This window comes from Abramis brama (assembly GCF_963993115.1).
Source record: "Abramis brama genome assembly, chromosome: 21".
NCBI lineage: Eukaryota > Metazoa > Chordata > Actinopteri > Cypriniformes > Leuciscidae > Abramis > Abramis brama.
Window position 1 is genome coordinate 20,347,891 of NC_139983.1, and position 21,954 is coordinate 20,369,844.

Below are 21,954 nucleotides of genomic sequence, written 5' to 3' on the forward strand. Positions count from 1 at the left end.
AAGAATTACATTCTAGCATCAGAATCCGTCAGATGTAATGTATTATTCTAAAACGAACGGCAGGCCTGTAGTGGGCCCCCAGCCGGGACCCCCAGAGAGCCGCAAAGGGTTACAAGGGAGTCCTCGAAAAAGTTCAGAAAAAAATTGTGTAAAAAAAGAGACAAAAATATTTAGAAAAATCACCCTTTATTTAATTATATTGAAAGATAAAAAAGTAAAACAGAAAGTACAATTTTTCTAGATATATTTTTCACAGTATAAATTGATCTTTATACGCTACCTGTATATATTAGAGAGGATGTCCCTCGCAAGACTTACATCAATAAATGTAAAACAAATGTTTAAATGACTTTTAATCCTGACCAAAAAAATAAAAAGATCCTACGTTTTATCCGCGGTTATTTTAGATGTCAAGTGAAGTCACCTTTATTTATATGGCTTTTTACAATACAGATTGTTTCAAAGCAGCTTCACAGTGAAAACAGCAAAAACAATGCAAGAAAGTTTCTTTAAACCATACTCCATTTAAAAAAATACTTAACTTACACTGACTAGCCTAATTAGTCCAACAAAAATGTTTGCAAAAATAAGTGACAAAAATGCTAAATGAAGTGTCATTTGCACAGTGACTAATGTTGACCTGAAATACTTAATTCAGCATTTTTGTGACTTATTTTTGCAAACTTTTTTTTTTTTTTTTTTTAGCTTTTTTTTTTTTTCATGTCTTAATTAATTGTCTGTAGCTTATGCCCTCCCCCATGTCAATTTTTCCTGCTCCTACCATCATCATCATGACCCTCAGCAAGCGGGGTCCAGAGACACCCTCTCAATTGGATCAGTTGAAAGATCACTAAAAACTGTAACAAATTACTTCACAATTATGCCAGGAAGAGTGAAAAACAGCCACAACAATAAACAGAAACATCACAAAAAGAGAAGAGGGCTGGGACTTCAAGAACGGAAACGAAAGCAGAGAAGCAAACAAAACTCTTATGAATCGATCGAGCATACACACCTCCCGCCGCTCGCTCGCGCACTGTCGATTAGTGGCATTTTATATATTTGCCAGATGCCGGTAAGTTTTATAACAGCATACATTAACATCAAGAGGTGGGACACAGTTTTGTAAAGGACTGACTTTAAACATTTGCGGAAAACTGAGACCCGGAGTAGTGGCTCGCCCACGGCCCACCGGCTCTCTAAACTCGAGAAGCTGCTACCAGATGGTGGTTGTTGTCATTGTGAAATGGAGTTGTCGGAGCACATTAAGACGGCTAATGTTGAAGATGTTACCCTGAGAAGACCTTTCCATCCCGCGCTCAGAGGAACCCTGTGCGTTACCAGCCACCACCTTCTGTTCTCAGACAGAAAGGATGAAGATTCCTGGCAACTTCTCATTCTCCTCAGAAACATCGATGCCACCGAGAAAAGGTAGACAGCTGTTCATCAGCTGGAGATTATTCCCTGCTGGGGGGGGACCCCATCATAAACCAGCCTAAATTGAGTTGCTGGTATTTCAGTTTCGTTTTATTGGTGTAACCAAATATATTTAAGTTGATTCAGTTATGTTAAGTAATATTTTGACTTTATTTATTGTTTAATGTTTAATGTTAATGGATTTTTTTTCCATGTAGGCCTATGTAGCCTAATATGTCTGTCCTTTGTAAATGCATAATTCATATTCTCATTATTACGGGCAAATATACTCTTTGAATCGCATTTGGGTCATGCTTACAGATAAGGTTAGAAAATTGTGTGTGTGTTTGATCCCTGAAATGACCTGCTTCTGTAATATTAAACTCTAATTCTCTCTTTCTCTAATATAATCCATCACTTTTCCTGCATGTCAGTGTCGAGAATCTTTTCGGATACCCCAGGTACACTTCTAAAGCAGGCCCAATGTTTGATTTGTGGACTGTCATTGCTCATTGACGCTGCCGTTTATTCTGATCTGGGATCTGCTGTTAATTTAATACAATGATGTTAAAAATGAGGAGAGCAGTGGCAGTGGGCAGCATCTCTTTTCAGCATAAGAAGGCAACTTCTAAAATGAGCTGCGCTGGCAATGTGTTCTTAGCTTATGGCAGGGAGGAGAACAAAATAAGCATATTTTGCAAGATCTTTTGTGCTTCGCAATGAGCATTTACGCAAAAGAAGATCATATCACTCTGAAATGCTTTTTGTGTTTTGAATACATGCAAAGCAGCTATTTGTGCAGTATATATTTATGTTTGTAATCTGATGTCCAAATACGGAGAGGAACTAGTTTACATTCTATTAAAGTTATATTTAGAGCTCAGTCATATCTCTCTAAAAATCTCAGAGTCTCTCTGCTAGCCTTACGCACATGGCTTATTTTTGCTTCCTGCTTCTTTCTCTTCTGAGGCCCCACTGGGGATGATTGTATGGAATTTGAGAATGTGTATGTTCTTAAAAATGTGTGTGGGGGTGTTTGTACGTGTCTAATACAGGGCTGTGGGATCCTCTGGTACTATCACCATTAAATGTAAGGACCTGCTTGTTCTTCAGTTGGAAATTCCTGGAATGGAGGAATGTCTGAACATAGCCAGTTCTATAGAGGTACTAATATTGTTCTCACTACTCGCGCTTGCGACAGGGATTATGAATATTGCTCATATTAATACTCTACTGTTCAAAAGTTATGTTTACCAACGCTGCATTTATTTGATAAAAAGAAATTCGTACTGACCCCAAACTTTTGAATGTACATTCGAACAAACCCCCTAACCCTCCCTAAGTATTAAATGCGCAACTTGTCCCCAACCATTTGTGCTACGGACATAAATTAAACCTCAAATCAAGCAGTTTGTTGAAGAGAGGTGTCTGACTTGTAATTCAACTTTATGAATAGCAATAATACACTAATACAATAAAATTAGGGTTGCACCTATAGCCTATTAAATTTCTGCCTTTCATGTTATGGCTGATAAGTGTTGCCCAATATTACATTTTTTTACTATTTTGTCTAAATGTTGCTAAAAAGTAAATTTAGGTGTCATAACATAATGTGCAGTATGAAAAATGAAGATTCATTCTGATTTGCTAAAGCGTACAATTAGCAGTGTTACAATATTATTAGTGTTTTTAATGATTCACTTTGAATTAGTATTAGATGATGGCAAAGGTTTTATCCAAATGTACAAATTGGGGAAATTGCCATGCACAATTAAATATCCAATATTGGCAGATATCGATAAATTAAAAATGAATATATTGAGAAAATCTTTAATATATTTTCCTCTCGTCAGTAAAGCATCCTGGAAAATCCTAAATACTAATGGGTCATTGCAAGTTGTCATTCATTACTTTTAAAGATGACTTAAGATGACATCAAGCATATATTCTGAAAGAAGAAGCCAATCTTCACTCTAGACACTGGCAGTAAAATAAATGTTGAGACCAGCACTGCCTCATCTTTAATGAGAGTTGACTCTGATATTGTCTCATGTCTCTGTAGGCTCTCTCGGCTCTGGAAAGTGTGACAGAGATGTATCCCTTTTTCTATAGACCGTCACACCTTACTCTGCATGGCTCATGGGGCCTGTCCTCAACAGAGAAATATTACAAACAAACAGAAAGACTGGTGAGCTGTATTTTTCTTTCATTTTCACTTCCCTTTCCTTCAGACCAGTTAATGTCATTCTGTAATTCTCTCACTTTGAGAAACACACAAGAAAATAGACAAACACAGACAAATGATGCTCAAAATCATTATTTAACGCTAGCCATTGCTTAGTTTCCTGAAAGGAAGTCAAACAGGATGCACTTTGTTTGCCACAGGAAACTAAAAGCAGTTGTGAGACATGTGGACACTTAAATTCACAGCAAACAGTGTGTATGCTCTCTCTGTAGTTAATAGGTTTTAACTCATGCATATTTTTTATTTTCTATTCCTTGTTTGTGTCCATAGCTTTCATTATCACCCACTGTCGTCTCACTGTTGTTTCAGATGTTTATCTCTCGCCTCCTTTTGGCATGACATATTTGTATCATAATTACTGTGTTTTTTACTTGTCATTCAGTTTTATATGCTGTATCTAGCTTATATAAAAATTGCTTATTTATAAGAATATATTTATAAGTATTTATAACTAATATGTTTAAATATATAAAGCATGTATGCATATACACTGCTCAAAAAAATAAAGGGAACACTTTTTAATCAGAGAATAGCATCAAGTCAGTTAAACTCCTGGGATATTGATCTGGGGTGCGTTTCCCGAAAGCATCGTTAGCCAACTATGGTCGCAAGTTCCCTCGTTACCAATAGAGTTCAATGGACATTGCGTTGAACTTGCGACCATAGTTGGCCAACGATGCTTTCGGGAAACGCACCCCTGGTCAGTTAAGTAACAGAGGGGGTTGGTAATCAGTTTCAGCTGCTTTAGTGTTAATGAAATTAACAGCAGGTGCACTAGATGGGCAACAGTGAGACAACCCCCAAAACAGGAATGGTTTTACAGGTGGAGGCCACTGACATTTTTTCCCTACTCATCTTTTCAGACTGTTTTTCACCAGTTTTGCATTTGGCTAGGGTCAGTGTCACTACTGGTAGCATGAGGCGATACCTGGACCCTACAGAGGTTGCGCAGGCAGTCCAGCTCCTTCAGGATGGCTCATCAATACGTGCCATTGCCAGAAGGTTTACTGTGTCTCCCAGCACAGTCTCAAGAGCATGGAGGAGATTCCAGGAAGACAGACAGCTACTCTAGGAGAGCTGGACAGGGCGGTAGAAGGTCCTTAACCCATCAGCAGGACCGGTATCTGCTCCTTTGTGCGAGGAGAAACATGATGAGCACTGCCAGAACCCTACAAAATGACCACCAGCAGGCCACTGGTGTGAATGTCTCTGACCAAACAATCAGAAACAGACTTCATGAGGGTGGCCTGAGGGCCCGACGTCTTCTAGTGGGCCCTGTGCTCACTGCCCAGCACCAGGGAGCTCGATTGGCATTTCCCATTGAACACCAGAATTGGCAGGTCCGCCACTGGTGCCCTGTGGTTTTCACAAATGAGAGCAGGTTCACCCTGAGCACGTGACAGACAGGAAAGGGTCTGGAGAAGCCGTGGAGAATGTTATGCTGCCTGTAACATCGTTCAGCATGACCGGTTTGGTGGTGGGTCAGTGAGGGTCTGGGGAGGCATATCCATGGAGGGACGCACAGACCTCTGCAGGCTAGACAATGGCACCCTGACTGCCATTAGGTATTGGGATGAAATCCTTGGATCCATTGTCAGACCCTATGCTGCTGCAGTGGGTCCTGGGTTCCTCCTGGTGCACAACAATGCCCGGCCTCATGTGGCGAGAGCATGCAGGCAGTTCCTGGAGGATGAAGGAATGATACCATTGAAGGGCCACCACGCTCACCTGACCTACATCCAATAGAACACCTCTGGGACATTGTGTTTCAGTCCATCTGACATCACCTGGTTGCACCTCAGACTGTCCAGGAGCTCAGTGATGCGCTGGTCCAGATCTGGTAGGAAATACCCCAGGACACCATCCGTCGTCTCAGTAGGAGCATGTCCCGACGTTGTCAGGCATGCAAACAAGCACGTGGGGGCCATACAAACTACTGAGAACCATTTTGAGTTGCTGCAATAAAATTTCAGCAAAATTGACAAGCCTGCTGCATCATTTTTTCACTTAGATTTCCGGGGTGTCTTTGAATTCAATCCTCTGTAGGTTGATTATTTTCATTTCCATCAAACGATGTGGCATCCTTTTGTTCATAACACATTACCCAGTTAATATTAGTATAGATATCCAGCATGATATTTTTCCCCATTGAGATCTGATGTGTTTTCAAAGTGTTCCTTTAATTTTTTTGAGCAGTGTATATTTAACTGTATACATGTACATGCCTGTGTATGTTCAAAATATGTGCATGTGTGTGTGAACAGTGGGACAGGTGGAGAGTCAGTACAGTAAACTCAGATTACTCTGTATGCCCATCGTATCCACATGCGGTCATTGTGCCTCGCGAGGTGGATGATGAGAAGCTGGTCCAGTCAGCCCGGTTCAGACAGGGCGGCAGATTTCCTGTGCTCTCCTACTGTCACCATAGGAACGGAATGGTGAGTGTAGGATGTTTCAAATCATCAAACCCAGCCCTCTCCCCACCAAAAGAATAAGCCTGAAATAAGCTGAAATCTTGTTTTGGAAATAAATTTAAGATATGACTAACCCTAACTTCCCACTTTGTTTACTTCCTAAAATGTCACATTAACACTTAAACGCATACCTCGGGTCTTTAGTGACCCGGGACATCATTCACTACCCTCCTCCTCATTAATTTTTTTTTAATTAGACATCAACCTTCTTAGAATTCCACAATCAATTTATTATAAACAATATAACAAAAGAAAAAATATATGCCTGTTTTCTCATTCATTTTATGTAAAAATTGTATAGGGTCGCTAACGACCCAATGTGTGTAACAGTATAAGTATATTTTTTCTGCACAACAATAATTTAATCTTTGATGACTGAATAAGTGCCATTAACCTGTATTCCTCAAAGTGGCAATGTCTGATACATAATGATGAAGTGACGTTTCAATCATAGTTACCGCAGGCAGAAAACAAAAGAATAGAAAGTATCATCAGCAAAACTTGAAATGGCTCAGCGATTTACTACAGAGCAAGTACTGAACGCAATCAAATATTAGTGTCACTGTCACTTGGTGATGGATCTGGTGAAGAAACTGTCAGCGATCAAAATATTGATTTTGAAGATGTTGAAAATGATAGTTTTGAGAATATGTTTGAGATCGCGAATATGAGCCAGATGCAGAATGTACTGGGAAATGAGCTCTGACGAGGACAGTGATGATGGTATAAAACATCTGCTCAAACTGAACCCTTCCAAGCTCCAAAAGGTTACAAAAAAGGGCTTTAATTTATTCTTCTGTAATTGCATGTCAGGAGAGTTTTATATTATCGTGACAGGTAGAGATCCATCCATGTTAGATGTGGGTCACTAAAGACCCAAATATTTAATAATGATTGGTGAAAAATTCATGCATTTAACTGGTGTGAGTGGTGTAAGTGACCCTTACAATAACTGGATCTGGCAACACAACAGGCTGCATCTGTGCCCTCACTCATAATTCTCTCTCAAGTTCCGTTCACTCTGCCAGCGTCTCACAGCAACATGAATCAATCTCCATAATTTTCTCACCATGGGAACTAAACAATCTAGCAAACTGTAAAAATCTAACTAAACTGAATTATACATGCAGTCACTCACAGGATGAGTTGTAAACGCCTAATAAGTCATTCAGAGAACTTCACATTTTAACAGAGGTCCGGACCTCTGTGACCTCATAGCTGGCTGTGGCCATGTCTCAAATGTAAGTGTATGTAACAGTGTATTGGTGTGAAAGAACAGTACAACCATAAAACTGAACAAATGTGTAACACTGTTTCTAGCATTAAATCATTTTTCATCAAAGCGAAAAATGCATCATACAACTCAATTTTTAATTTTGTAGGCTAATAAATTCATACAAAGTAAAAGTTATTTGCATCCATTGCTTAGGTGATCATGCGAAGTAGCCAGCCCTTGACAGGAGCCAATAGGAAGAGATGTAAGGAGGATGAGCTCCTTCTCCAGGCTGTGATTGATGGGTCAGTGTTGGGTTACATCATCGATCTGCGTTCTACCCAGCAAGCCCAGCAGGCCCGGATGACAGGAGGAGGTTTTGAGTCTAAATCCTGTTACAGCCACTGGAAAAGAATCCATAGACACCATGAAAGGTGAGAGGGATATTACAAGTCATTTTTAATTGTCTGAAATTATGTAACACATTTGACTTTGAAACAGATCTGCCTTTGGCTTTGATTTTGCATGTCATTGTGTGTGTTTACAGGGGTAAGGTTCTTCAGGAGAGTCTCATTAAGCTGGTGGAAGCGTGTAGTGACCCGTCTCACAGTGTGGACCGCTGGCTCAGTAAACTGGAGAACTCCAAATGGCTTTCTCATGTTCACAGTGCGCTGTCCACTGCAGGACTGGTGGTAGAGTGTGTGGAGAGGTGGGAAGATCTATTACTTTGGTCTTTTAAAGGGACACTACATAATTCTGGGCTCTCTGTCACCATCTATGGTTAAAACGTAAAATTGCAGTTTTATTAAATTATTGTAGGTTTTCTGTAGTGACTCGGTTTAACACTGATTGTCTATGTACTGGCTCAATAATTAATTTCTAATAGAAAAAAATTATTCTCTGTAGTGTATCTTAAACTATTATTGTGGTTTGCTTTTTACATTCTCTCTATTATTATTTTATCCACAGCCTTTGTGTAACTTACAGATAAATATATATTAGGAATTGTGTGTTTTAATGTTTTTGATGTCAGTTATGGTTGACAAGCATATTTATTCATTTGTTTCTTTATTTATTCTTGTAATGGCAAATCATTTTAATATGCTGATTTGCTGTGCAAGAATCATTTCTTATTATTATCAATGTTGAAAACAGTTGTTCCACTTAATATTTTTGTGGAAACAGATTTTTTTTTTTCCAGGATTCCCTGATAAATAGAAAGTTCGAAAGAACAACATTTATTTAAAATAGAAATATTTTGTAACATTATAACTTTACTAACCCTTAACTTCTAAATGTGTGTGTATAAAAGTGCTGGGTAGGTTGTTGTCTGGGACTGATTCCAAATTACATCCATTACATTACACATTTTAAGTAATATAATCCAACTACTTTTTATAACATTGTATTAGTAATATTGTACCATATTGATATAAGAATACAAAGAGAAAGAATATATATATATCAACAACATGAAATGCATTAAACATTAGATTGCGTCAGGGTTCATGATGGAACTGCAGGGGGTTTGTGAGTTTGATGAAATAAAGTTTAATTTAATGAGTTTAATTAAATAAATCATAAAAATGTCAAATTAAAATAAATCATTTTAAAGTAATAAAAGCCTTCCAAGGACATAGAAATACATGTTAAATGACTTGTTGAGTGATAATTCGAATAATAATGAATGTGTTTGTCAAGAGTTGATTAGATATGCAATGTTGAGAAAACACTTCTTAACCCTTTCATGCATGAATTATGATAACCTCAGTCAGGATTTTTTTTCCTATGTGTTTTTATTGCTCTTAGGGCATGAAAAACAAGAATTGATTTTTATTTTATTTTTTTACAAATTTTTCAAAGAGATCTTAAGATGTCCACTTGAGTGGACAGCATGCAGTTATGGTTAGCCTAATCAGATTACTTTTTGATCTAAGAAGTAATTAACTACAAGTAATGTGCATTACCTAATCAGATTACTTTTTGACGTAACGAGTAAAGAAACGCATTACAATAACATGCATTACGTAATCAGATTACTTTGTGATGTTATGAGTAAAGAAACGCATTACAATAACGCACATTACATAATCAGATTACTTTTTGATGTTATGAGTAAGGAAACGCATTACAAGTAACATGCATTACGTAATCAGATTACTTTTTGATGTTATGAGTAAAAAAACGCATTACAATAACTTGCATTACGAAATCAGATTACTTTTTGATCTAACAAGTAAAGTAATGCATTACAAGTGTCATACATTATGTAATCACATGACTTTTTTCGATGTCAATGAAAATTACATTCTAATAATACAAGTACATTTATTTACAGTAAAAAAAGTTTTTAAGTTTTAAATTTCAAAAACAATATTCACATTATAATTATGAATTGTAGCTGAAATATAGCAATTGATGCATGACGTCCACTACAGTGGACATGTGATTAATCAGAGTTTTCTCTCAATCTAAAATCAAAACTTGGAAAATTTTACTGTGATATGACTCATTAGATATTGCTTGATGCTGCAATATTTTTTTTACCTACAAGAGTCTCCTAGGATAGAAGGAATGGGTGGATATTCCGGAGCAACTTGGCATGTCTGACTGACCCTTGGCCATCTTGGTTTGGAGTGGGCTTGCCACTTGTTTGCAATTTATGGGATGATGCACCAGGGTCCAATGAAGAGGCTGATGTGCAACTTTGCCATAAAAACCCGTGCAAATTCAAGAAAATGCTTTTTTAATAGCTGTCCACTGTAATGACCACTATGCGTGAAAGGGTTAAAGGGATACTCCACTTTAAAATGAAAATTCTGTCATCATATACTCACCCTCATGTTGTTTCAAACCTGTATGAATTTCTTTCTTCTGCTGAACAGAAAGGAAGATATTTAGAAGATTTTATCAGTAACCAGACAGTTTCTGGTCTCATTGACTTCCATAGTAGGAAAAAAATATACTATGGAAGTCAATGAGACCAGAAACTGTCTGGTTACTGACATTCTTCTAAATATCTTCCTTTCTGTTCAGCAGAAGAAAGAAATTCATAAAGGATTGAAACAACATGAGGGTGAGTATATGATGACAGAATTTTCATTTTAAAGTGGAATATCCCTTTAAAAGTTAAATGATTTCTGTAAATCCAGTGAACAAATGCTTTGTGGCCTCTCAGTTTTCCATGTTATTATCTGGTCTGTGTATACAATTTCACAAAACTAGAAGACTTTCTGAATGAATATAAGTAATATGCTTTTTTAGAGAGGAAAATTTAAAACATGAAAAAGAAGAATTAGTGAGAATCAATAAGCTATGAATGATTTACTGCCAATAATATGTAATCAATAAAAAAGTAACTGTAGTCTGATTACGAATTTGTAAAAAAAACTTAATATAATCTAATTACAAGTACTTAATTTTTGTAATCTGGTATTAGCTGTTAGCTAACTCTGGTGCAATTACTCTTAATTGTGCATTGTCTATGTAAAAATAAACAATAAAGTAAAGTAAAGTTACGTAATCCAGATTACATGTGATCAGTTACTACCCAGCACTGTGTGTGTGTATATATATATATAATTTATAATTTTTTTTCTCTCTGTTGTTTTTTAAATCCTGTGCATGGCTCTGGGTTGTATTGTTCTGGCATATGGTCTATTTTTGTGTGGTCACTCCTGGCACACACATGGCTTTGAGATGTATCGCTCTGGTCTGTGCTCTGTTTTTTGCAGGGATGGTCACTCTGTGCTTGTGCATGGCTCTGAAGGGACCGACAACACTCTGCTGGTGAGCTCATTGGCTCAACTTATCCTAGACCCGGCCTCTAGAACTCTCACTGGCTTCCTCGGCCTGCTGGAGAGGGACTGGATACAGGTGAATGTTTGTTTGTGTGACATCATTTGTGCTCAGGTATCTGTGAAATTTGTGAATGTTTACAGATGCATTATGCCAACACTTTTCTAATAAACTACACCCAATATAGTCTCAGATCTGATTGTCAGAAAGTTGATGAATTGTATGTTTGTTGTTTCTCAGGCTGGACACCCCTTCCAGCAGCGCTGCGCTCATTCGGCGTACTCTCATGCCCGTCTGAAGCAAGAGTGCCCGTCCTTCCTGCTGCTGCTTGACTGTGTGTGGCAGGTGTGGCGGCAGTTTCCTCTGGCGCTGGAGTTTAGTGAGGCCCTGCTGCTCCGATTGGCACAAGAGGTTTACGCTTCTAACTACGGAACCTTTCTATGTAACAACGAGCAGGAGAGGTGGGCACAAATTATCCCTATATGACACTCATCATTATTATGCACTATACCGTTCAATTATGCACTATGTCTTTATTGTCACTTCTGATCAATTAGAATTTATTTTTATTTTTTTATTACTGACACTCGACTTTTGAGCAGTAATGTATGTATACTGTATTATTTATTTATTTAAATGTTTTGCCTGGGATAGATTTACTGCAGGAGTGAAGGAGAACACACACTGTTTGTTTCAATCCCTACTGAGTCCTGATATTGAAGAGCAGTACCTCAACCCACTGTATGAACCCACTGATTTAGCCATTTGGCCTTCAGTGCATCCTCAGTCCTTACAACTATGGACAGGTTAGGTCCAGATTATTCAGTAAATACACACATAAATGCAAAGTTACAGCTGTGGTGTGATAATGTTATTGGAGTTTTTGGGGTATTATTAGTGTGTAGGTCCTCATTATCTCTATGGGTTTGTTGGTAGGGCTGTTCCTCAGGTGGACTGAGTATGCTCAGAACATGGAGGAAGTTCGAGAGGAGGTGTGGAGCATTGTGAAAGAACACCGTGAGAGAGCGGGACCTGACCGGACCAATAATACGCCTAGTACACACTGTGACACCTTGACCCCATTTGAGAACCTCATGGATGAGCTGACTATTTTGTGACCTCGTGGTTGAAAGGACATTGTAGAGACTGTTACTATTATGCATGTCTTGGCAAGAATTAGTCCAATAAAATGAGTATCACTGCCAATCAGATATATCAGATATAATGTAGTTTTACAAAATCTGATGTTCTGTCATTGAATCGTAATCAGACATGCTTGCATTTGAAGATCAGACATATTGGCGGTCCTCTGCCTTACTTTCAAGCAAAATGCTAATGTAAATGATGTGTTTATTATGACCGCCGCTAGCGTAGCTAGCGAAAGCGGTCATATAGGGATTGTCAAAGTTTTTTTTTTTTTTTTTCCCGTCATCTACTGAATTTTTCGTCAACGATACCAGGGACACCGAAACACCGGGGAACATGAAATTTGGTGGGGCATGTAGCCCCACTAGATTTTTACGGAAAAATTTCGTTTGGTCCCCGGGGGCCACTCCCCCCCCGCGCTGGGCCCCCCAAAACCCCAAAAATGCAGTTTTTCCTAAATAACTACCTGATCCATGGCACCGAGGATGAAGAAATTTTTATGGTATGTTGGTCTTAAGGGCCCACATCAACCTAGCCCATAATCACTCATTTGTGATTTGCGCCCCTCCCATAAAAAATGAAAATGCAATATTATTCTGCTTTAATCGCCCCTATCTTCAGTTGAGATGTTCAGAACTGCACCATATTTCATGTGTATGATTAACTTGACATCCTCTGGGGGTATGCTAAGTTTCGTAGAATTTCATCCATGGGGGGGTATAAAATAAATTAATTTATGTGCACATTTAGTGACTGTACACTCATCGGCCTGTAGATGGTGGTGTTGAGCGAAGGGTTGCTGGTTTAGGATGATACTGTCACACACACACATGCAGGAATACAAACAAACGCAAGCATGCACACACACTGACATCCACACGCACAGACACACACCCATACACACACATACAAATCCACATGCACAGACTCACACACACAAACACACACGCGCACACACATGTACGCACGCATACATACACGCACAGACACAGACACACACATACACAAACACACACACATACACACACACACAGACAGACATGCACATACTACTACTTTTTTTAGGTATATACATAAACACGCAATACAGCCAAATTGCTCCACGTCATTTATTTTTGTGGAAAGCCAGTGCAGGCCTGAGCGGCGGTCATATTTTGTACCGCCATGCGGTACATCTAGTTGGAGTGTGTTTGAGTAGTTTGTTGGGATTTACTGTGATTATATGAGACAATATCAGTGATTGTTTTATTGTAAAAAAGTTTTACACTGTTACAGACAGCTGAATGTTGAATCAGGTGAATGTGAGAAGTCTGAATACCTACCAGAAGGCGATTTTATACATGTTTGAGAAGTTTCAGCATTTGCCATTGGAGCATGGTTTATAGCCTAATTAATTATTGCACAGCTCTCTGGAATACTTGATTCTGATTGGTTAATTGCCACATTCAGCATTCAGATATTTTCAAATATAACTTGTCTAGGGAAATTTTTTAATAAATATTATTAAAAATGTTTTCTAGCGTGTTTTTATTGTATACATTTAGCCTACTTTTTATTTGATTTTAGAATTTATTTGAATTTTTATAGAATGTATAAGTGACATATTTTTTCTATTCAAAAATGATTATATTATATTATTATTTGACATGTTTGACATTAAAGTATATTGTAATTAGGCCTACACATTATTTGATTATAAAAAGGGGAATCTGAGCATGCGCGCACATACACAAACAATAACATCTCACTGGCCAATAAAGTCTTCAGGGTAAATCCCCAGCTCAGCTAAACTCACCCACACAATATAATTCCGGAGTGGGCAGCCCGTCAGCAAGTTTGCCCTCTTCTAGCGCTAATGGACACCACAGTCATTATCACGCGACTGCATGTGCTAGCATAACGATACAACTACATTTCCCAGCATTCTCTGCTCCGGCCGCTTTTTTATCCAATGGTCATTCGATGCGCTCCTCCGGCAACCAATCGGATAGTAATCTCTTAATTCTAACGGTTAAATACCATGAAAATCCCTCTTATCAGCACTATTTACTTACTTAATTTTCCACCTCCGGATACACCACAGCAATGTTGTGATTTTGGTGCAAGACACGTGTTTCACATCATCACGGATTTCAAGTTTTGATAAACTCAAGGTGAGATGTTGCGATTTTTTCTTGATCTAGCTTCTGATTTACATTAATCGTGTATCAATCAACTCCATTTTAAAGACTTGACATTCAGTTTTAGCTAAAACTAAGAAACAACATGGAAATAGTTACTGTATTCTTTCTGAACCATTCGGTTTGATGACTGAAATGTTTATTAACTGACAGATAGACGACATGCTGTCAGGTGTCCGGGTGTGTGTCCGCTCGCTGTGTAAAGGTTGGTCGGTTCGCGGCATGAGTTTGTCGCCGCGTCAAATCAACCGATGGCCGAACAACGAGTCCTCCGAGCCTCCTACGGACAGTCCTCGAGTCCTCATCACAGGTGCCATCTGTTTCCCAGCTGCTTAAATAACGCGTGATAAACTAATGTTTTGGTGGAAAAAGTCATCCGTTCCATCATGTCTTCTATGTTTGTTTTCCATGCCACGTAAGAGGCGATCCTATTGATCGCCATGACAATAGGTTGGGAATAAACAGTGTTAAAAGCGCTCCGCGTGCGCACAATGGAGCGTGCGGCTGTTTTATGCTTGTGCAATAGCGTGTAAAGAGTGTGTAAATGGACTGTCAGTTGAAGTGGAGCTGAAAAATGTCTGGACAATAACAATCACGGAGCCTATTTTAAATTAATTAGGCTTGTTTATGAAACTGTAGTGCCATTTGTGAGCTTTTAGATCTTTTGAGTAGCCTACTTTATTTGCCCGTGCACTATTGCAGGCACACTACAAATAGCATCATATCCATATGGGTTTAAAGCGCTTACCAAATTCACAATAATCCTATAGCTACTTAGCCTATATGTCTTAGGCATCAGTCTAAAGTAATCACTGTAATATAATAATTTTTTTTTAGTTGTATAGAGTTGATCCCACATGATGTGTGCATATCATGTTTTCTTTTATTGTGCATTCACCTCTGACCTCCAAAATAATGCACACATAATAGTGACATTTATAATTAATGTTTAGATTTAGGGAATTTATTCAGCTTACTTGCTGCTCAGTTGTGACATGAGTGGTGATATTTCTGGTTTTTAAATCTTTGTTGCTGTAGTGTGTGTTTAAACTCCTTTAATTGTTGAATGTGTTTTCTCCTGTTAAAAGGTGGCCTAGGACAGCTTGGAGTTGGTCTAGCTCAAATGCTGAGGTTAGTGAACAGCTGAAATATGTGTAGCGTGGGAGAAATTTGAAATCAGACTCCAACACACACAATTTTTAGAACTTTGCATAGATTGGATATTTGCCTGGCTTTGCGTTGATATTTACTGTGAAAATTTTCCCTTTTTAATTTCCTGAGGTAGATTCTGTGAAATTCTGCAAACGCTGAATGAACGTTTCACTTTTATTTTGTCTATTTTGTTTCATAATCATATTTAACCCCCTTTACATCAGGCAGCAGTATGGAAATGAAAATGTCATCCTGTCGGATATTAGGAGGCCTCCCGCTGAAGTTTATAACATGGGTATGTTGACTGACTCTCAATACGCCTCTGATATGGGCAAGGCGGTTGCATCAGGTGCAACATATATATATATAGAGCCACATAGACAGTGTGGTGCCTTGAACTGGCTGTTAAAGTTTACAGTAGCTATAAATTTATTTATCATGTGGCTCTTTTATTTCAACACTCCAAATAAATTTCAGTAACACCGGATAAGGCTCTATATGTTATCATTAATTAATAGAATATCTAAGGTGAAATAACGATAAAATAAATCTTAAAGCATTTATTAATCTTATAGTATCAATTTGTACATACTCTACTGTTCAAAAGTTTGGGTTTTCAGACGTTAAAGCTGCAGTCTGTAACTTTTTTCGGTAAAAAATTATCCAAAATAGATTTTTGAGCAAGTACATAACCAGCCAGTGTTCAAAACTATCTGTACGAGCATGTCTTTGCGTCATTACGTCACATCTGTAGGCTATATTGCGTGTGAGGATGTTGGAGGTGGAGATTTACAGCCTTTTCTCACAGCACTTGATATAATTAAACTTATCAATTTAAATAAAAGACTTCGGACTTCGGAGTGGCTACAGAAAAAAAGAGACTGCAACCGGGCCCATGCGAAAACAAGGATAAATATTGGAAGGGCATTAGTCACGCAAAGCTGATGTTGTTAAACATTAACAATTTGAGAACAAAGTATAATTTGCACAGTTTGACGTGATATAAGCGATCGTTAGATTTAATCAGCGCAATTTACTGCAATGCTTTTTTTTCCCTTAGTTGGTCAAAACAAAAGTGGATGTTACTTACTTGTTCAGATGACATTTTCCGGTGAAAATTCTTATGTTGGTCACAATGTTGGGGAAAGTTACTTTTAAAAGTAATGCATTACAATATTGCGTTACTCCCCCAAAAAGTAACTAATTGCATTACTTAGTTACTTTTTATGAAAAGTAATGTGTTACATTACGTTTACGTTACTTTTTCTTCTCACCTGGGCTGGGCTTGCTTTTTTGTTTTTTTAATAACAAGACCAACAAAAAAGTTATATTTTTGGCAAATGTTAAGGCCCTTTCACACCAAAAGTGAACTGAATAACCCTCAGGCTGAAGGAAATGTATATTTACGCTTGTACAGTAAAGGGTGCCGCTCAAACTAACCTTTCAGCTGCGCTGCTGTTCTGGATTAAAGAACAATAATACACAGGAGAAGGAAGTTCAACACTCTTATTTCTAAATCTTATAAAGTAATTTTTGCTTATTAGTATGGTTGAATTAGATCATTGAAGGTCAGCAGCAAAGACATTAATAAAGTTAGATTAAATTCACAAAGTATATTTGTGTAATTTAATAGTTAATTATAAAAGTTGAGTAAAGTTCTGAGATTGCATTTTACTGTTTTTATTTATTTTAAGCAGTGAGATGAGTAAGTTCACATTTACTCTAGAACTACAATAACCATCATGTTTACACAGCGCACCCACCACCACCTCACTTTGTTTCTCTCAACATGGGGACAGGAGAGCTGTCAGTCAATAAATGTGAAAAAGTAACTAGCGTTAGGCTACTTATTTGGAAAAGTAACTTAGATATTTTATTGCAAATTGAAAAAGTAATGCATTACTTTACTAGTTACTTGAAAAAGTAATCTGATTACGTAACTCAAGTTACTTGTAATGAGTTACCCCCAACACTGGTTGGTCATACTTCCAAAAAGTAGAATCTGTGATTCCGAATGACAGTATCCACACCACCGGCACGGTGACTGACAGCCGCACATTCTCCTCAAAACATTGGATTCATCCGCGCTGTGCCGTGCCGAGGCACAACCCACGTAAAGTTGATAATTCCACGAATAACTGCAATTGCAGATTTCGAACAGAGTTGGCGACAAAGAGGAAAAACTACGGACTGCAGCTTTAACTATAAAGTATATTTATGAATTAACATTAGATTCATGCTGTAATAAATATTGTTTATTGTGAGACCGACCATGATCATGTTAACAAATTGAACCTTATTTACATTTCAGTCACTTGGCCTCATTCATATTCCTATTAATAAAGCTCGCATTTAAACTCCAACGTCTGTTGTGTGTTTTACCTCACAGGTCCATTTGTATACGCTGACGTGCTGGACTATAAAAACCTGAGGGAGCTAGTTGTGAATAACAGAATCACCTGGCTGGTGCATTATAGCGCATTGCTCAGTGCTATCGGGGAAGCTAACATGGCTCTCGCCCGCACCATCAATATCACAGGTGGGAAAACTCTGTCACACATGTTTTAAGCGTTAGGGTTAGGTCGGTGCTATGACTGACTAATTTACAACGTAAGGTTTCCACTATCCCTGACGTCCCACATTCTGTCCTTCTCCTGTTGCCCCTGTCCTGATATCTTCTCTTCTGCTCACCCCACTCCTCTTTCTTTAGGTCTGCATAATGTGTTAGATCTGGCTCTGGAGAACTGCTTGCGACTGTTCGTACCCAGTACCATCGGAGCATTTGGCCCTTCGTCTCCCCGCGACCCGGCCCCTGACCTCTGCATCCAGAGACCTCGCACCATTTATGGAGTTTCCAAAGTCCATGCAGAGCTGATGGGGGAAGTAAAGATTTATGTTTTTTTATGTTCTAGTTAGTCTGGGGAAATTAATTAAGTAATGAATGAATGAATATGTATATGTATGTATATACTTTGTAAGCTTAATGTGAACAATTTCTCACTTACATCAGGGTTTCCCAATAAATAATTGAACGTAAAATTAAAATAAATGAATAAATGGGACTGCATGAAAATCAGAATATAGCTTCAGAGTGAAGAACATATTATTATTATTATTAATTATTATTTTTTATTATCAACATCAGAGAACTTGCAAATGTTGTTAAATTGAAATATTAACTTAAAATCTCAATGGGTACTTCAAGTAAATATTTTACATCTAAGAGGTTCGGCTGACAAAATAGTTTTGGAACCCCTGACTTACATGATATTTAATTATGAAATGCCAACATCCTAACTGTGTTCTGATTGGATCAGTATCTCCACCATAAATATGGCCTGGATTTCCGATGCTTGCGATACCCAGGAGTCGTTTCTGCCCACACCAAGCCAGGAGGAGGCACCACTGGTAACTAGCCTCACTTACAAACACAAAATCTTTAGTTGTACATAAAGACACACACACATTCAAACTTACTCACTTATTCATTGAATTGTCATTTACTTACAATAAACAACACACCTAATCTGACCTATTTAATCGTATATGTCCTCTTTTCCTCAGATTATGCTGTCCAGATCTTTCACGATGCCCTCAGCACCGGCCACCATGAATGTTACTTGCGTGCCAACACTCGGCTTCCCATGATGCATATCTCTGACTGCCACAGGGCCACCATTGAGTTCATGCAAGCTCCTGAAAGCCGACTTTCACTGCGTACTTACAACATCGCAGCCATGAGCTTCACACCTGAGGAAGTGGCAGAGGAGATCCGTAAACACCTACCCCACCTGAGGGTCACGTACAATCCTGATACCATCCGGCAGACTATTGGTAAGAACAGTGTGAGTCAATGACCTTTTGAAAGAGTCTGAAATCATGTTTTTGTTTTATTGTACAAATAATACAATCAAATTAAAGACTTATACATGTGTTTTAAAATTTCAAAAGTACAAAACAAATAAAGGAATAGGCCATAAAACCCTTGATAACAATCCATTAATGCAATGATCTTAATGTTCATTAAAATGTACGTTCCTTCTATAGCGGACAGCTGGCCTGTGCGGTTTGATGACTCTAACGCCCGTCAAGATTGGGGATGGAAGCCTGAGTACGGCCTCTCAGAGATGGTTAGCAACATGCTGGCCTCCATCCGTGAAAAGAGAACCAATGCAGGACTACCTGTCAGCTAGCAGGTCTTCTCAGGGACTGTAACACAAATCACCAGCATTTTTCCAGTACATTTCTAAACTTATCTATCTCAAATTTCTTTAGACCAGGACTCTCTGTCAGTTAGAGAACTGCTGACACTGACAGTTCTCTACAAACATATGCTTGTGAAGAAAACATGTAAACCAACAGTGAAAACTCACATTCTCTCACTGCTCAGGAGACTCTTGCTGCGTCCGAAATCGCATACCGTATAGTAGGTGCTACATTCGATTTGATACTTGCTTTGCGAAAAAAAAGTATGTTCTATTTAGTGTGAATGTGTGTAGAATGAATGCAATTCGGACATACTATATCCGCCATGTTGTCACTGTCATGTGACCTATAGCATCAGTTGCCAGTGGATGCGCACTTCAGAATCTCGCCGGAAGTAGTAGGTCATTCCGGTACTTTCTGACCTAGTGTTTTGGACATACAACTTGGCTCACATACAGTTTTTTCCCTTCTATATAGTATTTCGGATGCAGGGTCTGTCTTTCTACTCTGTGATCTATTCTTACATAGTTTTTTAGTCATCATAGGACAGGGGAAAAACAAGAAAACGACAAAATGCTGATGAATATAAGAATAAGAATAATAGCCTAATGATAATAATAATAATAATTGCACACATTATAGATGAAACAGTCCAATTTAATTATTTTAGAGACACCACACAGTTTTTTTTTTTTTAACTACATGAAAATAGCAAGTTCTGGCCCCAATTTTCCCTTAAAGACTTTCAACGATCTGATGTTATAACTAAAACACTGCTTTCACTGCTTAACCAATCCTGACATTCTTTTTGCGAGGGGTTACATTTGAGTCTTTTTGTACATATACAGTAAGGAGCATTAGACACCTTTCACTCTACAGTGCTCTAGACCATGTACCGTGTGTCTTGGTTTGAACACAGCCATGGGCAGAAAAAGCTTCACTACTGCCTTTATTCCAACTGCTATCTGTGATGAATTCACAGTTGCCTGAATTTTGGGTTCTGCCCACTATTGCTTATATTGGCTTTATTTATTCTGAGTCAGTTATCAAGGGCTCTGGATTCACAATGTATAGTGTGGTGGTGTGAATTAAGTACTTAATCACTCAGCATTGCTGATGTATTATTTATTCACTATGAAGAGATATTTTTTAAATTTTTGTTAACTCAGAAGAGCAAAACTAATGGATAAAACACCCGGTGGCCTTGCAATAGAAAGGGGAGAGTTGTTTAGCTTCTGCCTGTCTGAAAGTCTTAGTCCGCCTTCTGTATAGCCTAGTGCAGACAAATAAAAATGAGTCTTAACTAAGACAATATGTAGAATGAATCACCCGTTCCAAAGGCAAGTGTGATTTCTGGACAAAACATATTGTGTTCACAATTGAAACTGCCTTAATTTACTTTTATCATTTAACCTCAAAAGTTGCTAATGACTCACATTCAGAATTGCAGTGTATGTCAAATAAATGACTTTAATACAGCAAACAGTTTATGTATTTGTTCAATGTTGTTTTAAAAATGAATCATGTAATATATTTTTATACTCAGTTCACTAGTTGACTCAGAGATAGGACGGCGCCAGACCATTCAAGGACTTATATACTACCAACAGCAGCATTACTAACAAACAACTATATATTTAGGAAAAACGTTGTGCACATTAAATTACAAAACATTACGACAAAATGTATGGAGGAGGTTTCCTAACAAAATATAATGATAAATCAAATGTTCACATGATCACATAAAATTCTAAAAATGTCTGCTCAAATGCAGTTTCATTTTCTCATTTGTTGAAGGATAAACTAACAAAATGAAATGAAATAATTTATGTTTTATATTTTATACTGATTAATCAGTTATATTATGAAACATTAATTAGTATTAAATAGATTTTAACAATGGGACAGATTTTTTTTTATTCAAGCAACATGAAATGTACATTTTTTTTACAAATGCAATGCAAGTATTAAAAGTATGCCATTATGCATACAATACAAAACAGAAAAAAAGAGAAAAAAAACTATATTAAAACAAAAGAAAAAAGGTGCCAGGGGAGATAATAATAATAAAATAAAATAAAAATAATAATAATAATATTAACAATACATAGTTAATGTAAATGA

General features: G+C 37.7%; 2 protein-coding genes across 5 annotated transcripts; both read left to right on the forward strand.

The window, feature by feature from the left end:
* Positions 1–971: 971 nt before the first annotated feature.
* LOC311072052 (myotubularin-related protein 9-like) lies at positions 972–13,806 on the forward strand. Of its 2 annotated transcripts, XM_084096764.1 has the most exons (11): positions 972–1,431; positions 1,851–1,877; positions 2,472–2,580; positions 3,479–3,604; positions 5,926–6,099; positions 7,565–7,782; positions 7,896–8,057; positions 11,083–11,224; positions 11,387–11,607; positions 11,801–11,952; positions 12,083–13,806. In XM_084096764.1, the coding sequence occupies exons 1-11, from the start codon at positions 1,247–1,249 to the stop codon at positions 12,262–12,264; spliced, it is 1,698 nt and encodes a 565-aa protein (XP_083952890.1). In that variant the 5' UTR covers positions 972–1,246; the 3' UTR covers positions 12,265–13,806. The 2 variants fall into 2 exon arrangements, with proteins under 2 accessions (XP_083952890.1, XP_083952891.1); XM_084096765.1 differs by lacking the exon at positions 1,851–1,877.
* Positions 13,807–14,309: 503 nt separating this feature from the next.
* On the forward strand, positions 14,310–21,313 carry tdh2 (L-threonine dehydrogenase 2). 3 transcript variants are annotated; one of them, XR_014603969.1, is made up of 10 exons: positions 14,310–14,445; positions 14,626–14,782; positions 15,561–15,603; positions 15,849–15,919; positions 18,014–18,163; positions 18,335–18,507; positions 18,942–19,032; positions 19,189–19,458; positions 19,672–20,171; positions 20,229–21,313. XR_014603969.1 is itself a non-coding variant. In XM_084096770.1 (9 exons), the coding sequence occupies exons 2-9, from the start codon at positions 14,635–14,637 to the stop codon at positions 19,815–19,817; spliced, it is 1,092 nt and encodes a 363-aa protein (XP_083952896.1). In that variant the 5' UTR covers positions 14,310–14,445; positions 14,626–14,634; the 3' UTR covers positions 19,818–21,313. The 3 variants fall into 3 exon arrangements, 2 of the variants coding, with proteins under 2 accessions (XP_083952896.1, XP_083952897.1); XM_084096770.1 differs by having other exon boundaries at positions 19,672–21,313; XM_084096771.1 differs by having other exon boundaries at positions 14,341–14,445; positions 14,630–14,782; positions 19,672–21,313.
* The last annotated feature ends 641 nt before the right edge of the window (positions 21,314–21,954 follow it).

What these genes read in the sequence shown, in the direction of transcription:
- LOC311072052 (XM_084096764.1), top strand. Translation starts at nt 1,247, where the DNA reads ATGGAGTTGTCGGAGCACATTAAGACGGCTAATGTTGAAGATGTTACC. An exon ending in ACATAGCCAGTTCTATAGAG is followed by an intron (nt 2,581 to 3,478) that starts GTACTAATATTG and finishes ATGTCTCTGTAG; the next exon opens with GCTCTCTCGGCTCTGGAAAG. An exon ending in ACAAACAAACAGAAAGACTG is followed by an intron (nt 3,605 to 5,925) that starts GTGAGCTGTATT and finishes GTGTGTGAACAG; the next exon opens with TGGGACAGGTGGAGAGTCAG.
- tdh2 (XM_084096770.1), top strand. Translation starts at nt 14,635, where the DNA reads ATGCTGTCAGGTGTCCGGGTGTGTGTCCGCTCGCTGTGTAAAGGTTGG. An exon ending in TCCTCGAGTCCTCATCACAG is followed by an intron (nt 14,783 to 15,560) that starts GTGCCATCTGTT and finishes TCCTGTTAAAAG; the next exon opens with GTGGCCTAGGACAGCTTGGA. An exon ending in GCCAGGAGGAGGCACCACTG is followed by an intron (nt 19,033 to 19,188) that starts GTAACTAGCCTC and finishes TCTTTTCCTCAG; the next exon opens with ATTATGCTGTCCAGATCTTT.